Source organism: Mustela lutreola, chromosome 7 (genome assembly GCF_030435805.1).
Source record: "Mustela lutreola isolate mMusLut2 chromosome 7, mMusLut2.pri, whole genome shotgun sequence".
Lineage (NCBI taxonomy): Eukaryota > Metazoa > Chordata > Mammalia > Carnivora > Mustelidae > Mustela > Mustela lutreola.
In genome coordinates, this window is record NC_081296.1 from 112,899,235 (window position 1) to 112,912,401 (window position 13,167).

At 43.1% G+C, this 13,167-nt stretch overlaps 1 protein-coding gene across 3 annotated transcripts in view; it reads left to right on the plus strand.

The window, feature by feature from the left end:
* DAAM1 (dishevelled associated activator of morphogenesis 1) overlaps positions 1-13,167 on the plus strand; it is a 162,900-nt gene that overhangs the window by 80,624 nt on the left and 69,109 nt on the right. For all 3 annotated transcript variants that reach the window (XM_059182222.1, XM_059182224.1, XM_059182223.1), the window contains exon 3: positions 3,249-3,338. In XM_059182222.1, the coding sequence (XP_059038205.1) occupies positions 3,249-3,338 (90 nt within the window). The remainder of the gene's footprint in view (positions 1-3,248; positions 3,339-13,167) is intronic.

Below are 13,167 nucleotides of genomic sequence, written 5' to 3' on the forward strand. Positions count from 1 at the left end.
GTAAAATAGTTCCAACCCCAGCTCCTCCTCCACCATTTACTAGCTTGGTTACCTTGAGGAAGGTACTTAATCTTTCTAGGACTCAGTTTTCTGGAAGATGGGGTAACAGTACCCACTTAATAGGACTGTTGTGAAAATAAATTAATTCATATAAAACAGTACTACTGAGCACACAGAAGGTGCTCAGTAGTTGTGAGCTTTTACTTTTATCAGCATTCATTTAGTTCTTCCCCATTTTCTTTTTCTTTAAATTTCTTAAATTGTAGTATTTTTAAAAGATTGATTGATTGATTGATTGATTGATTTGTGTTGGGGGAGAGAGACAGGGAGAGAAAGCATTGCAGCAGTCAGGGGGTTGGAAGAGCAGAGGGAAAGAATCTTTTAAGCAGGCTCTATGCTCAGTGTAGAGGTCATCATGGAGCTTGATCTCATGGCTCTGAGATCATGACCTGAGCCAAAATCAGGAGTTCCACGTTTAACTGGCTGAGCCACCCAGGCACTACCCCCCCCCCCATTTTCTTACTGTAATTCAAAATTATAACCAGTGACCCTGTAGCAATTAAAAAAATTTTTTTTTAATTTTCTGGAAATTCTCTTTTTCCTTAAAACCATCTGCTTCTAAGTCCTAGTTCAACTGTGAAGCATTATTCTACCTCTAACAGCAAAATACAGTAGTATTAATACTTATTAATACTCTTTGCTGTGAATTTTTAGGTTTTAGGCTTTACCTGTTTATACCTCTGCTCAGTTAGCACAAACAGTGCTGTTACAGGAGTAGTATTGTTTTCTCTCACAAATCCCGGACCTTTTCCCCAAAGTAAGCGCCATATTATTGAGCTGTTTGAATAACTGACCTGAACCTGCTCCCCCCACCCAAAGAAAAACCCCAGCGGTCGGGAAGTGATTTATGTCACAGTACTTTCCTCATTCATCAATAGGTGAGAGCGAGTATGACTTAACAGGAAATTAAAAAAAGAAGAAAGTAAGAAAAATAATCACTTCGTATATATACTAGTTGTATGCAAAAATCTTAACATTTTTAGCATGTTCCCTCACAGTGGGATTTTCTGTAAATATCTTTTGTTCTTTCCCTGATTGTTCATTGTTAAAATTCTTAACTAGTTTCTTGCGCTTAGGGTGTCATGTACATGGGTGTGTGTTTTAGTGACTTAACTATTTACCTTGCTCTTAAAAGAAAATAGCACCTGATCTATGTGTAAATGATGAGAGAAATAACAATACTGCAGCCACCCAGCTACCTGCCCTGTGCCAAGCATTACCCCATACTTAGTCCATGTTGCTCATTTTCACAATAGCCCTGCAAGAGGAATGATATGCCCATCCTGGAGATGAGGAAGCAGAGACTTAAGGAGATGAGTCGCTTCCCCAGGAAGCTCACAGTATATCGGGCTCTGAGTGGCTGGGCCCTGGACATGTAGGTGGTAACAGAATAAGGGCAGAAGGGCTAAATTGGGGTTTTAAATGGGAAACATCAAAGGCAGGCTGAGGAATACATAATGCATTTTGTCAGTGTGTGGAACTAATGAAGTTTTTTGAACTGGGAGCTCAAAACCGCATAGGAGCTCGATTTTGAAGGCGCAGCTCTTAAAAGTGTACCCGGAGCAGCAGCATCAGCCATACTTGGAAACTTTTTAGATGCTCAGATGTTCACATTCGCTCCCACTGGCTCCATCCTTAACTCTGGGCGATCAGTGACTTAAGGAGCCCCCCAGATGATGCTGAGGTTCTCTCAGGCTTAAGTACAGCTGCTTTAATGAATTCTGGGTGTGCGTGGGGAGGGTGGAGAAGGCAGTGGGGAGGCTACTGCCAGGAGCCGACAGAGCGGTTATTAGAGCATAAATTTGGGTGGTTTCATTGGGAATCAAAAAAAGGAAAAATCGTGACACTTTTCACGGAAGAAATAACAGGACTCAATGATAAATGGAGGTAGGAGTATGAAGTGTGAAGCCTGTGTCTACAGGAGGCAGAATTACAGGTATATACCGAAGGCATTCAGAGGGGGAACGTGTTTATATTCCTCAGGGATCGAAGCCTCATTGTGCCTTGGTTTACAGCACCTTTTCATCTGTCTCACACCCACCAGTCTGCACCCTCACCTAGAGAACTTTCCCTCTACTAAGAAAAATGTACCAGAAGCTCCACACCAGTAATACAGACCAGGGATGATTGAGTTATTAAATGCCAAGAGCTTTTCTCTAAGCACTTTATATTCATTATCCTGTTGTTGCTATTCATTAGTTATGGATGTTTGTAAATTGCCTTCCCTTCGTGTCCAATCTAAGCTGCTCTCCCCTGTAAAATTAATGTTTCCAGACATGGATCTGAGAGGCCGAGTCTGGGTTCTGGAGTTGGACAGCTGCGGGCTGAAAACCGGCCCCGTCATTACCAGGTGTGAGGTCTGGAGCAAGTTACTTACCCAGTCTCCCACCTAAATTTCCCCCAGCTGAACTACAGCAGGCAGCGTTACTCCCATGAGGATGTACTAATGAGTGGACTCAGGGTTGTGGGGACCGAGACAATGCCACATGATGCTTGGTGCATAAAATGCTGAATAAATATTAGTGGGATTTATGATAATGAAGATGCCAGGTGCTTCCGCACAGTCTTCATCAGCTCTCGTGGGTCAAGAGAATAAACAACTCATTCTGGCATTTAAGACTTTTGTTCACAAACTGGTCTCTCCCTGCCTCTCAAACCTTTCATGTGATGACTCTCTGCATCATTCCCGTGCTTCCGCTAAGCTGCTCACTGTCCCCCCAAACACACCCCGTCTGTTCTTGTGCCCCTGCCTTTAGTTCCCTTGGTCTCCTCCTCTCATGTCCAAGTTCTTCAGGTCTAGCCTCATACTCCGTGTTTGTGGAGCCCCCATCCCTTGCCAGTGAACCCTCATCTATAATATGAGTAATCCAAACTCCGGAGCCCTGATGGCCTTTAACGCTCAGCGGGTGCTCTCAGGGTACTCTGTCCGTGCTCAGCCCACTTTTCCACACCCTTCGGTAGGTGTAGGGTGAGCCTCGTCCTTTCTGTGCTCAAGACTCAGCCCCATGCCAGAGACGGGCTTTCTTAATGGTGGCAACACGTACCTTGCCTTCTTGGTCTTTCCCAAGTTCATTGAAATATATGTTGGTTTTTGCTTTTGTTTTTCTTTTCTGTAATGATGCTGATAACCTCTCCTATAGGAATAACATTTAATCTATGAAATACTAATTATTATTTTGTTTCCTCAGGATGAACTTGACCTGACAGACAAACACAGGGAAGCCATGTTTGCACTTCCAGCTGAGAAAAAATGGCAAATATACTGTAGCAAGAAAAAGGTAAGAGATTCATTGTGTTTATGGTTGACTGGGAAATTATCATTTTTTGTGCCCTTTGCTTTTCCTCTTCACCACTGAAATTCAGGCAGCTCTTCGTGATGTACAAACCAGATCGTGGCCTTGTTGCTACGTGTGCAGCACAATACTGACACCTTGGATATTTTTATGGACACTTTGTTGGACACCTCCCCATGTCCTCCACACCTATAACCATTATTTGTAAGCCTGTGCAACTGAGACCCAAAACCATAGTGGTGTACACAAAAATCAAAGTTTCCACCCATTCTTTACATGAAAGTCGGTATCTCGGTGGATTAGGAGTAGTGTTCTGGGACCTCAATCTTCCTTTCCCATCTCTTAGCAACTTTACATTTCAGTGCCTCTAGGGTGTGGCATTGTCCTCATGGTCCCAGGTATCTCTCTGGCTGTTTCAGAGGATGAGGTGTGAAGGGGAAGAAGGCAACATCCTTCCCCAGCTCCCCTCTTACGGACATGTCCTGGGAATCATCCACCTGAATTCCCCCTCACATCCTACCTTTAGCTACATGGCCTCTGCCTGCAAAGAAAGCATCTTTTATCTAGGTCCTGTTACTGTTGAAGAAGGGGAGGATGGATATCAGCAGTCCCGGTGTGGGCATCACCCCATGGACCATATCTCCTCAATAAAGTTCACTCTGCCATCTTTAAACCCTGTGAAAATTCTCAGACTGTGCCCACCCCAGTTTTGGAACCAATCAAGTTCATGGCCGTCTTTTGTCACTTTTTCTTCTGTTCTAATAGAAACTTGAATCAAGATGGGGTAAACAGGAAGGGCAGGCTAGCACCTACGGGAAATGTTACCTGTCTCCAGGACAGTGGACTCTGTAGTTACTCACCCTTGCCTCAAGGCAAAGAACAGGAACAAACTGTAGCAGTCCAATGTCTTTTCAAGGCACAGTATGAGTCCGAGGACCCTTTTCTTATGCAACTAGTGCATTTGCACGTGACTTCTCTTCCAGGTCCTCTGCCTCTTTGCTGCCTTGTTTGATTGCCATGCTGGCCTTCCAGAAACATCTTGCAATAGCGAGAATGTGCCCCTTGGCAGCCCAACTCAGTGTCTCTGTGGGCAAGGCACCATGGCATAACTCCTCTTTGTAACTCCAGCATCAGAACACATTGAAATAAGTGTATGATGACTGAGCCACTAATTTGTCATTAGTGTTATACTGAACTGTCAAAATAAATTGAAAGCACAATTAGTTTTCCACCTGAGCAGTTACCGTTGATAAAACTATGTGTGGAGTTTGGTTCTGGGGGCCTTTGCTGAGAGACGTGTCCAGCTATAACCTCTCTGTATGGTTTCTGAGCTGCTACCAGATCAGACCAAGTTGTAGTTGTAAGGATTCCTAATCTAGTAGTAACCAGGAAAACATGCTTGTGAAGGACTGTGTACTCTTTTCTCTTTGTGCATGGTTCTGTTGTTGAACTGATTGTCATGGCTCAGGAAACAGATGTAATACACTGGGAAAGGATTTTAAAATTAAAAGTGTTCAGTTCTGGAAGTGATGGCATTGTACGGTCGTGGAAAATAAGGGACCTTTTCACAAGGCCATCTTAAAGACCTACGCCCTGGAACTGAAAAGGAAGAATCTTCAAGTGCCTGTATGCACATAGGACATTGAGTGAAGACTTTTTTCTTCAAGTTAGGAAACAGTATGAAGTGAGGATTGAGAATATACACTGGAGGAAAGGAAAGGGCAGGAAAATGGGAGCAGCTTACTGAGGGGAAAGTTTTCTTCTTTCCCAGATTTTATTACACCCCTGACAGCAATTGAAAGTTAATCATGGAAACTACTGCCCCTTAGATTAGAAAAGGCAAACCCTGGAGGATAGTAATGACCTTGGACTTGCAGCTGCTGCTCATTTTTCAATTTCCAGGCCTATCAAATCCCCTTGCAAACCCTGTCTCATGTGCTCATGGCAAGGTTGCCTTTTCGTAGGAAGATAGATACGGATGTGACCCCTGACCTCAGAATCCCATTTCTTGCTGGATGGGCCCTTCCTACCACTACCTGGCCAGACTGCACAGGTCCCTGAAAGCACAGTCCTCCTGCTAGCTTCATTCTTACAGCCCGGATTCCTTACATGACAGCCAAGTAGTGGCTGAGTGGGAAAGCCATTTTAACTCTTTAGGGATTTCCATGGGGTTATAGATCTGCCTCACTTTAAAATGGATGCTAGCGTTGCTGAGTTAAGGATTTTCTTGATTAGAGCGCCTCAAAATATTAAAACTCTGCTCTGTGTTTGGCCTGCAACTGACCTTTCGGGGCGCTGTCATAAATAGGGAAATAATACAATGACTACGAGAACAAAAACTTAAGCATGAAAAGGGCATGATGTTTATATATAACATCATATATATAATGTGATCTCCTAAGGGACAGATTGCCTATTCTCGAAATGGAGCCCATGGTGGCCATCTTTATTCCTAAGAACAGACTGTTTTTCTTGGACCATATCTTAGGTAGCCTTTTCAAATCAGGCTTGTCACCAGCAAGCCAAACCACATCCATTTCTCAGGCCAAGGGAAAGCTACAGACTCATGGCTTCTTAGATTTTTCCATCTTTCAAGATTAGAACCCAGGGCATTACAGACATTCTCACACATAGTGAAGCCATAGAGTCAGGGGCCATGAAAGCCAACAGAAACAGACACATGAGTTGGTGAAAAGCAGGCTTTCTGTGTGAAAGTGCATAGTAGTTGTGGAGGCAAATGAGACTGGGAACGGAGGATGGGGCCAGGCCTTCCTCAGCCAAGTGGCTCTTTTCCACCCAATGGTGACTTGAGTCCCAGCAGCGGCTGTCTGATTATCAAGCCCTGCGCTCATTTCTCACACTTGCCTCTATCTACTCTCTAGTTGAAAATCCATTTCTAGAGCCAAAACGAAAGCAGCAGAAGTATTTCTAGGACTAAAAGAATTGGAAAGAAATTAATTGGCGGCTTGCCTAATTGAGTAATCCGGGGGAGAGTAAGAGATGGATGTTGTGGCCTTGTTGAAAGTCCAAACAAATCTGTAAAAATGACTGGACTGGTTGGTCTGCCTTCGTTGGTCCTCTGTGGCAGTCCACTGTCAAATGTTTTTTAACATTCATGAAAGGACCACAAAAAGGTCCTGTTGGTGGGGCTGGAGGTATTTTCAAATAGGAAATGTTTGTGGTTCTTATCTTTAAAGGTAATTCCCTTTTTAGCTCCAATCACAACATACTCTTTTGTTTAAGTGAGGTTTTTCCCAGTCTCCAGCCAGAAACTGCATCTGTTAACAATCTTTTGGATTTTAAACTGAAACTTTTTAAACAATGAACCATCTGACCACGAAAGGCATCTGGCCATGCTGTATTTGCTTATTGTTAACATGATTTTTAAACCCTGGGAAAAGTAAGGAGAGGGCTTTGGAGAGAGAGAAGAAAGTGGTGCGTATACTGTCTCTCGGCGACGACAATCATATGGGCCCTGGCAGAAACCTTTAATTGTGCTTCTTCACGGGAGTGATTTGCACGAATTGTGTCACTAACCTGGTCCTTACAGGCCTCCGGAAAACACTTGCTCCCCCTCCTTGGGCTTCAGCGCTTACCGAGTAGGCAAGTGGCGCTGGATACCGTTAGCTGTAGTGTCCTCAGGAATTTGAGTCCAAGATCAGGATTTGAGGAGAGCACCACTTGCCCTCCTCTTGTTTCCGATGTCTAAAGCCAAGGGTTCAGTAAATGGCCTTGGATTCTCCGTATTTCATGTCTCTATCTTCTTGGGTCTTCTGCAGAGAAGATGAATTTTTATTCTGCTGATGAGGGTGTGTTTGACTCAAATTTCATTAACTACTTTAAGAACCTGGCCTGACCTGGCTGTGGGGAAGATGTGGCCACGTGAGCAAAACCTGGGCCTGGTGCTTGGTGCCTTTGAAGACATGCAGGAACAGTGACTGAAAATGCAGCTGCTAGTTTTTCATTCACTCCGTTCATTTGGCTTGCATATCTTAATTGGATCACTTCCCCACTCATCTCCACAGAAAGCAATTCTCCTTTCACCACACACACACAAAGATTAAAGTTGTATTGTGCACGGTTGTCAGGGTGTGGCTCTTTCAGTTCCTTGAGAGTCGAGGGCCTCCTGTGTTTAAAGGAACATAGGGTGAAGTGGTGGAATTAAGTCAAGAGGAACCATGGGCTTTCTGCACAACTGTCAGACAAGCTAGCTGTAAAACAAGGAGGCAAGATGATACGTTCATCCTCTAGTTGTTTCCAGTATCCTAATGAGAAGCTGCTGTGGGTAGGCTGGGATGAGAAGCAGTAGTTGGGCATTGGAAGACCCGAGAAAGAAGGGAAGCTAGGTATCCTTTCTTTACTGTAATTGTTTAAACACACTGTAGAGTGAGCTTTGGATTTTCATGTGTTCACTTTGTTAGCTATCAAAATTTGGGAGAGGGAGTCTGTTGACGGGCAAAACCTAGATGTCAGTAATTGTATTTCTAGACCTTTTTAACAAGTACTTGGTTTGGTTTCCTGCCGTTGAGTTTTCACCTGTTGATGGATTCCAGTTGGCATTTGTACACCCAAGTGCTAAGGGGTTAAAGACAGTGGCAGAAGTAGAAGTGATCAGAGATAAGACTGGGATGTATTTTGCCCTTATTCTTTCTCTAAAAGAATAAATGAGGGGAGCACAGTAGCTGGATATTGGGGGGCGTCTCCAGGTTCTGTAGGCTCTGAAGCTCTTGGCCTTGTCTGCACATTCCCTGACTCTGACAGATGACGGTTTGTATATAAGTCCATGCTGAACCACTAAGACACAACTGACTTGGAGTATCTGGGGCTTCATTCCATGAAGTCATGCTCTTGGTGAGGGGCAGGATGGTTTGTGATTCACCGAAGGTGTATTGAGTACTCCTCCAGGGCAGACTCTTGGCTAAATTCTGAAGATGGTTAAACAAATAAATCAAATTTCCTGGAGTGGATGATCCTGGTAGGAGAAGCAGATAAGATCAAATAATTGCCAAGTCTTGTCATAAGCTCCATAATGAGGTAAGCAAACAGGCTCTGGGGCACGGAGGAAGGAGCCACCAATCTTTGGGGGTAGATGTGTGTGACTCAGGCAACAACAGTTTTTTCACCACTTTGTCCTATCTAGCAGTTAGAGCAGTGAAAGGGCTGATGTTGTCATGCTTTTATCCCATTATCTAGACACCGGCTCCTATTAACAGTTGACCTATGCTCACGTGCACTGTTCTTGGTTTATACTTTGTTCTTTGTCCCTTCCAATATTGAAAAGGTCAACATTAGACTTTTGACCTAATCTGATCTTCACTACACAACACACAAATTTGTAGGCCTTGTTAGGAAATCTGTAGAAAGGCTAAACTTTTGAAAAAAGGAGGCACAGTGGGGGAAGACTGAAATAACTGAGGTTTGTTCAGCCTGGAGAAGAGAAAGACATGTAGACACTCCAACATAGTTTAAAAAAAGAAAAGAAACTCCAACATGGGTATACCTCAGTGAAACTATGGTAACTGTCAAAATATTGCCAACTTCCTTGGTAAAAAGCAGCTGCCTCGAACCCTCCTGATAAAAATCTCTGTGACAGTCACCCTTCCCACAAGGGTCTACTACTTCCCCCCAATGACTCAAGCTTTAACTACTGGCATGGAGCAAAGGGGACTCTAAGACCCTGTTCCCACATTACATCGTCGATTCCGATTCATTGGTGCCCATGCTATGCTGGTTGATAAGTATTTTGAACGTTGGCCTCAGTATGAGATGCTGATTGACCTGAAGATAGTAATCAAAACCACCTGATAATATGGGTTCACAGCCTGAAACATTCCTCCTCTAGGAATTGATCCCATGGAAGTGATGAGAAATATACCAGGGTGAGGCAGTTCTTGGTAGTGTTGCTCCTAAAAGCCCGTGATTGTAACCAACTAAAAGAGGATGTTTATATGATAGCACACAACCCTAACAGAGTATTTTGTAGCCATTGAAAAATCATGTTTTCAAAGAAATTGTAATGGCATGGAAAATTGTTCAGCATGTTTTAAAAAAAGAAAAAAGAAAGAAAAGTCATAAAACCATAAGTAGTACCGTCAAAAATTTGCAAAGGAGTAAAGTTAGAGGTAGGCAGACAGAAACAGTTGCTTGGTGGGATTGTGGGTGATTTAATTTTTTTCCTTATACAGATATTTCCCAAATTTTCTACAGTACATTCTCTGCTCCTTACTTTGGAATATTTTCCCCCAGTTGTAAAAATAAAATTGCTCTTTTTAAAAGTACATACAGTGTATTTGTATGGTCAGGTTTCAGAGAAGCAGGATTACTGGCAGCAACACAGAGCAGCGATTCACCCTGACACATGCATGGAAGATGACTGAGCACTATCCATAAGGCTGTTGTCTTTATTTCTGTTGCTGGAGCTCCTTGGAGCACACAGTTGGGAAGGAGGGTGGATATAAACTGGAAGAGAGCGAGGGTAGGCTGGAGTCCACAAGGACAGACTGAAGTCCACGTCAGTTCTGTCCGCCTCTGACTTGGGTATGGGTGTCCTGCAGAAGCCTGAACCTTTAGTCATGGAGCTCAGCATACATACACCTGGCCCAGGAGAAGCCGAGGGAGGATCCAGGGGAAGGTGGAGCAGTTACAGACCTGCCAGCTATTCCACACCAACAAGGTGAGCCAGCAGCTAAAGACAACATGTATGAACTACAAAATGGCTGCTGCTTCACTTCTGCCCTCCACATCTCCTGTGAGAATCTCTCTTGCGGCTCACCATACCCAGAAACCTATAAGAAAACATGCTGTTCAGCCTAGCCAACTCGAACATTACAAAGCTACCACATACTTATACTGAAATTGGGAGGAAAAATAAATATTATTTAAAATGCAACCAGTGCTTGGGTTGTCATGGCAACCCTGGCTTCCCTGACCTCTCCTTTGTCTAGCTTGGGGACTTTTTTTCCCTTCTGTCTCCTCTCTTTTTTCACTCTTCCCTGGTGACATTAAAACAAAGGTGAATCTGTAAACCACCCAATGTTTTTCAGTACCATATATCTATTAGGCAATAATGTGAAAACATGAGAACCTTGGCCCTGGTGAGATTTCTTCCATCTTCTGCCCAGAAACCCACTGAAGCCATGTTTCTCATTCCCCTTCCCCCCTCTAAGCATAATCTCAAAGTTAGTGACCCACTTCCTTGCTTTATTTTCTCTTTATTGAAAAAACCAGTGCTCTCAAAATGAATACCTAGTTTTAGATTTGGGGTAGAAAATTTAAGGATTCCCTCCTTTTGGCAGCCCTTAAACCAATGCTGTATTCCAAAAAGGGTGATCAGTTCATGAGTACTTGTGTGCCTCCTTGTCCTATAATCCTTTGTTCAATAACATCAATTTTGGGCATTTTTTCCCTCTAGGGTTAACCAGTTCTATCACTCCAGCTGTGCCAGCTACCACCCCTGTCTTAAAGTGTGCAGAATGGTCCTGAGCTCATAGTTTTGTGTTGATACCCAGCAGGCACCCAGCTTCATTAATGAAGAAGCAGTAAACAAACTTGCCTACAGAATGAACCAAATCCTCTCTCTCTTCCTTGGTGTTTGGAGAAGTGAACAAATCTAAAATATTCTGGACAAGTTCTGTAGTCCCCCGTTTGGGTTTTACATTCTGGTTCTGCATAGGCCTCTGTTTTTCAGCCTTGAGATGTTGTCAGTAAAAGGACTTGCCTTGGAACAGATGATCTCCAAAGGCCTTTTCAGTCAAGGTATCTGCCTGCCAGCTTCCAAAATTATGTTTGCCGCTGTCCCCCCATAGTTGTTCTAAACGGTATCGTAATGTGTGTGCAACACCATTTTTTTCTAAGATAAACAGAAGGCAAGTAATAGCTATGAGAAAATACTTGGCATAGTTAAAGGCCATTTGAAGGGTGAGCGGGGGAGGGAGGGTGCCATTTACTAGGGCATATTGCTGAACCCCTCTGATTTCTCTCTCCTCCTCTGTAAAATGAGACCAGTGTCACAGAATGGTTATACAAAGGGCGATAATGCCATTTCAGAGTTACCAGAGAGCTTGGGGCATGGTCGTGACAGCTGTTGCCACTGTCTACTTCAGTGATGGTGACTGTGATCAAAACAGTAGTGTGGACTCACTTTCTGCTTGTTCCCACTTGTGCTAGTCTGGCATTCATCTCCATATTCTTAAATCCTAATACCTGGTCTTCGTAGAACAGTAGTGAAGATTTCACAAGCCCTCAGAAGCTCTTGGAGGCAGAAATAATAAGTTTGGAGGATACAGTGTAGATAAGGGAAGAAAGCAAGGAAATCTTCGCTGGGAGCACCCGAAATTGGTAAAAGGAGGCTCCCTTTACATCAGAAGTGCTAGGGTAGTGTGATCAACATGCAGTCCCTGAAGTTAGAAAACTTGTTAGAAGTTTTTTGTTAGAAGTTAGAAAGCTAACAAATTTCTGAAAACTTTCCCTTCCACTCATGGGATAAACTGTTATTTCCTGGTTGGTGATTTTATTTTTGTTGTGAAAATTTAAATATACAAACAGTACAAAATATAATGAACACCCATGTTGAACAAATGCTGACACTTTATGATAATCACCATGGATTTTTAAAAAAAGGAATGAGACATTATAAATATAGTAGTGGAAGCCCAGAGGTGACCTATTCTGGAGGTTTTATGTGTTTTCCTTGCCCACGTATTTATAAGCTTATTCTGCATGGATATGTTCATATGGTATTTCATTTTAAGTGCACTTCAATGTTCCATTATATGAACATGCCCCAGTTTAATTATTTTATACCCTTTGGGTAATGCTTATTTGCTATTTTTCATTATCTAAAAAGATATGTGGCAAGGAGCAACCTTGTGCATGTGTTCAAGAATTTTTCTGGAATAAACACCAAGACATGTAATTACTGGGTTGTTTGCTAAGATCATTTTCACCTTTAATTGCTCTCCGAAGTTGTTGTAACAATTTATACCTGCCGCAGATCAGTTGCCAACCTCTGAGGGGAGGGAACTGGTATTTTGTTGTCCTGGTCAATCACTTCATTGAGGTTTGAGTGTTCCTAATACAAGAAGCTGTCGCTCAGGTTCTTCCATTTTTTCCAATATGTCTTAGCAAACTGAAGTAAAAATTACTGGAATAGAAAGTGCTCATTTAAAGAAGAAAAACTCAGGTTTGGAAAATGAAAAGCATTCCATCCAAATACCCATAAAAAGCCCTACAAAAGTATAAAATGTTAGAAGTGTGTAAAAATGGACAATTCACTCAGCAATATGTTTGTTTGGGTTGACTACAAAGGAAACTGCTCCATGTGTGGTTCACCCTTCCTCTCCTCTAGACCTCTGTACACCCTCAGTCCCAGACCCAGGCAAATTGTGTTTCCATCTTTAGCTAGCTCTTGACTGATGTCTGCCATCACCCCACACAGGAAGTCCCTCTGAGGCACCAGCTGCTTTCCTGAGGGGCAAGTAACATGCAGGTGCAGAGCCAGCACGTCTGCACCAGTAAGCCGACTGGCCATGGCTGGAAATGCCACAGTTGGTGTGTCTCTTCCTCTAACCCAAGTGCCTTCATCTTGAGTGTTTGTAAAAATCATGAAAGCCTTTCTCCTTTCTTCCACTCTTCAATTCTTTTGGATGTTAAGAAATGGAGATGTGTAATTGCCGTGTGTTTATGCCCCATGCCTAAATTCTGAACGAGTTTCTGCGCACAAGTCATTTCCGGGACTTGGGGATTGTTGATTGCTCAGTCTGTAAATACTCCTGTTCTTGATAGCATTGTCAAGCAGCGAGTCTGTATCTGCTTT